The 4,706-nt window shown below is 47.7% G+C and overlaps 1 protein-coding gene across 1 annotated transcript; it reads right to left on the bottom strand.

Annotated features, from left to right (window-relative positions):
• Positions 1-305: 305 nt before the first annotated feature.
• LOC149152724 (uncharacterized) lies at positions 306-915 on the bottom strand. The gene is made up of 2 exons (XM_089438635.1): positions 726-915; positions 306-643 (listed from the first exon to the last, which is right to left on the bottom strand). Exons 1-2 carry the CDS (start codon positions 886-888, stop codon positions 363-365), a joined length of 444 nt encoding a protein of 147 aa, XP_089294761.1. The 5' UTR covers positions 889-915; the 3' UTR covers positions 306-362.
• Positions 916-4,706: the final 3,791 nt, after the last annotated feature.

The following is a 4,706-nucleotide window of genomic DNA, read 5'->3' as shown; positions in this document are numbered from 1 at the left end:
TGCGAAACAGATAAACATCATACAAGAAGGAAAGAGCAGCATAGTAAGACCATAAGCATATGTAAATAAGTCATTTCAAGCATAGTTTGCACGTGTGTTTTTAAGCTTGCATTAAACATATAAAATCCATGAGTCGAGTGTCATGCGAATCCATACATAAGATCACAAATTGTACTAAGGCAACGCATAATACAGATAACGCATCATCATATGTAACAACGACTCATCCAAAAACCGGTATGTATATATATATATATCGTGTGGCGCACTAAGGCGCTCAAAAATAGAAGTACGTGTCCCAAAATCTCAGTACATCCGAGTCATAATGTCTCAAAATAACAGTGGAAATAAAACCTAGGTGACTAATCGGCTGGGTGGTGCTCTCTGTAGTACACAGCCGCTCGTGCTACCCGCCTCAAAAGGCGGTGCACTCTGGGTTCCACACCCACTGTGTGGATCTGATGCTCCACAGGGACCTCCTCGACCCCCTGGAAATCCGGTATCCCCTCCAGCAACCCCTCAAGGTTGCGAGCCACAACCTCTGGTGTGTTGGCCGCTGGAAGGGCTAAGGCCAAAGCTCCGGCTCCTAGGCCCTCTCTCCGTGCCGTGACAGCCAGGCCAATCGGTCTAGTAGGTCCTACATCTGCATGAGGAGACATTCATTAGGACATGTACAAAAAATAAAAATAAAATATGCAAAACTCAAAAGACAAAAAGTGTCATACCTGCATCATCCCACTGTTCACCCGGAGGCAGCGCCAAGTCAGGATCATTGCGGAAATCCATCCCCGCATATGGCCAATCCTGTACGAAGATCTCCTGCTGATCCAGCCAGTCTCTGAAGTATGCCCCCCAGCTATGTGGTCGGCCGCCACCCCCACGTGGCATGACCCGAGCCCATCGAGTAGCCCTCGTCTCTCGAGGCTCTCTGGGGCATCCACAGCCATAGACTGCAGCCGCATGGCTGGTACTCGCTCCAGAATGAGCGGGACCAGGATCGATCCATACCCGAATTGCTTCGTCTCTCCACGCCGGCAATTGCTCAACTGCCTTTTCATGTTGTTGCACACTGCGGTGCACCAATCGAACACGACAGGCTCGAGACACTCAAGGGCTAGCAGGAGATGGGTCTTAGACGCCTCATGGTTCGCCATGCTGCCCGCTGCCCGGGTCACCATGAACAGAATGGTGCGCAGCACTATGTCTCTCACTGTGGGAATCGCGCATTTCCCACTCCGCGTCTTTACCGCCCCTGGGCAGACCTCAGCCATTAAATCATCCAGGGTACCACCGCTAGGTCGCTGCCCTCTAAGATGGGCCTCGCACCTCGGCGCGACAACCCGGTCAGGAAGAAAATATCCATGTGGTCGAACTCGATGTCATGACCACGAATTGTGAACTTCTGATCCACTGGGTTCCAGGCTCTGATTAGCATCTCAAGAAGGTCGTGCTGGGCCCTCAAGCGCGGCGTGAGGAAGAATTTCATGAATCCGCACGCCCGCATGGCGTTGCAACAATTCACATCTCCCCAAGCAGCCACATCCTCCACATCATGGACTCTCTCCTGCCATTGAAAAGCCATGATGTCCTGCATGAACAAATAAAACCAATCAGAAGAAGTTCCAGGAAAAATTCACGTCCATTTTTAAAGAAATAAAATTTTTCCGCGCCAGCGCGACTGTTTTAAAAACAGCCGCGCTGACCATGGCAGCTCTTTGTTAAAATGCGGGGTCAGCGCGGAAGAACACGCCTTTTCCGCGCTGAACCGTGGTTGGTTACATTGACCCTTTTTCGATCAGCGCGACCCCGTGGGCAACTTCCGCGCTGACCGAGGGCGCACCCATGCAAATAAAAATGCCCAATTGGGCCTATTCTACCGTTAAAAAACTACTAAAATGAACTAGAATGCAGGGCAAACGAATGGGAACCTACCTGGAAGAAGCAGATCTGGAAATGGTCTCCGGATGGGCTGGAAATCGCTCCGTCAACTTTTTGGCTTCTCCACGTTCTTTGCACTCCGAATAGTGAAATGGTAAAAATGACTTATTTTACCCTCCTATTTATAGTAAAAATCCTAAATTACCATATTTTTTGGGTTTTTTCCATTTTTAGCCATGAAACTAAACTTGGTTCTGTTTTCAAGCATGTTTCATATGTTTTTTACGTGTATTGAATGGATTTATGCGGGTAGTGCCCTTGTGCAGGTACAGGTATCGCCGCTTGGTTATGACAATCCGTTATTCATGTGATTCCCAAAGTGTCGTCTCTAAGCTCTTCTCCGACGTTAAACGAGAGAAGATGGCCGAGCTCTCTTTCAGCTCGTTAAAAGGAACGAAAGACGGTCGTTTTTAAGCTCTTTTTCCGACCGTTAAACCAAAAAGATCGCCGGGTGTTTGTCGTTTCGCACTCGATATTGGCTCTAAAACGACGTGTCTTCGACCACTTTTTTACTTTTTCCGGTCGGCGACACTCTTTATGAAAAGTACTCCTCGGTTGTAATGGCCGGGCGGTTCTTTCGAGCATAGGTTTACACTTTTTCGGGCTCGAGAGACACAACTGTACGAAAAAGGACCCCCCTGGAGTCTCCTTTTCCGCATTCTTTTCAGACTCTCTAAATAAGAAAAGACGCCGAGTTTTCCCTTTGTCAGGCTCGTTAAACACTTAATGACATCGGACATCGTCGAAATGACACTCTTCAAGCATATGTTATCCTCGTCAAGCTTGTCACCCAAAAATAATCGGGGTACCTGCCTGCAAAGGTGGGGAAAATGGAACTTTGATTGCAGTCGTCTCGGCAGTACGTCGCTCTTGAACATGGCACTCCGCTGTTTCGTGTCTGGGTGGGGTCATCTCACCTCGTTTTCACTAGCCTCCATGGGTTTGGGATATCCTATTTGACCTCTCATCTGTTCATTGCTATCATCATCTTATCCGCTGCTCATTTAATGTCAAGTACTGCCAAATCCGTTATAGTGCCGTTATGTGTTCAAGAGAAGTTGTCCTCTGCCACAAAGCAACCTCGTTCGCTATCTCATCACAAATTATTATACCTCTGTCTCGTGTCGCTGATGTGGGAATTATTATGGCCCACCTTCGATCAAAGCCACTTCTCGTCGACATCAACTCATTATCCGAGAACGTGACTTAGAGACTCTTTCCAGGTGCCTTGGAGCCTGCATGCCTCAATGGCAGGTTCTTCGTGTTCGACGCAAGGTTTGCATCATTGGCCTGCGATCGGATGATTCCGTGGGTGTTCGACACCAGCTCATTGATTCACACGCTACGGATTGTACCTATAGTACCTTGAGGGCCATTGTCATTATTGGTGGTACCTCTCGCGTCTGTTAACGGTTCTCATCATTGACCGGTAATCAGGCGATGTTCGTACATGTTCGACTTCAACCCCTGTATTCACATGTGTGGACTTGTACTCTGTTCGGGTCGAGATGGAGCGCAAGACCCTGGATCCTTGCTCACTGTGGTCCAGGTTGCGATTTTGTGGATAATCATAACTCATCAGTGGATGGCTGCGCCCATACCTGAGTCTTCATGGATGGCTGCGCCCATACCTTGTCATTATTATGGTCTTTTTATCTGGGTGGCTGCGTCCACACTATAGACCAGTTTTGCATGTCTTTTGGATGGCTGCGCCCATGCCGAGACTGCGTGTACATGATTGTCAGAGATTTTTCGGTACTTCCTGGTGGTGTTTCAGTTCGGCGTGTGTTGTAAAGCATTTCACCCCTCCCACTCTCTCGGTCTTCATGCTTTAGGGGGCATCTGTTACACAGTAATTTGTCACTGCCTTCCTGTCAGTCACCCTGCTGTGTCAAAGAAGTCACAATCACTGAATGTTGTGCCCTGAACTGGCTAAAAAACCCATTTTTCCAAAGTTTTGTGCATCAGCGCGTCTGTTCCTAAAATAACCGCGATGACCAGCGCCCCACAGTGTATTTCGTGCGCTGCCATCGCGGAAGAACATCACTTTTCCGCGATGACGCACAGCGCGGCTTTCACGTGTCCTTCCGCGCTGACATGGCTTGTTCAGTTGCTGTCATGTGCTGACAGCGCGGCAGTCTCCATATAATCCGCGCTGATACAGTTTGGGCGAATTTGTTCAAACAACCAGCCTTCCAGATCTTTCCAGGCTTGGTTGTTAGCTTTGTGAATGTCGACTCCCTTCTATGGCATGTCTGTTCGACTCTTTGCAACTACTCCCCTTGAAGATAAGCTCATCCTTCCACCTTTCTAGGAGACTCCTTCTCCTATATAAACCTCCACCATTACCATGAGCAGCTAGTTAGAGGATAGCTAGATTTAGCTTGGATTATACAAGAGCTTGTAGTGCTCAGATTGCTGCTATAGGTGTGGTGTGTTAGGAGTGGAAGTGATTGATTGCTTTGGGAAGTTTGTTTGTGACATTTGTGTGAGAGAGAGAGACTAGTTTGTCTTGGGAGAACCATCTTCAAAGGTGAATGCTTGAGACACATGCTGACTGATCCCTCCTGAGAAGTTTATCGACGTCAGAACATTTGGTTGTACTCTTCTCTATTCAAATTAATAATAGATGACTGCCATTATTGTTCCATTCTCGTTTGTTATATGCAATGGATAAATGTGAATTATGTCTTTTCTGACTGGCATATAGTTACTTTTACTAGATTTTATGCTTGCGTTCGTCTTCCTTTCGTGTGTGCAGGTGTCCG

This window comes from Pinus tabuliformis, chromosome 9 (assembly GCF_031772625.1).
Source record: "Pinus tabuliformis cultivar Carrire ecotype Pingquan chromosome 9, CPIR1, whole genome shotgun sequence".
Lineage (NCBI taxonomy): Eukaryota > Viridiplantae > Streptophyta > Pinopsida > Pinales > Pinaceae > Pinus > Pinus tabuliformis.
Note: the sequence above shows the minus strand (reverse complement) of the source record. Positions and strands in the feature narration are given on the sequence as shown.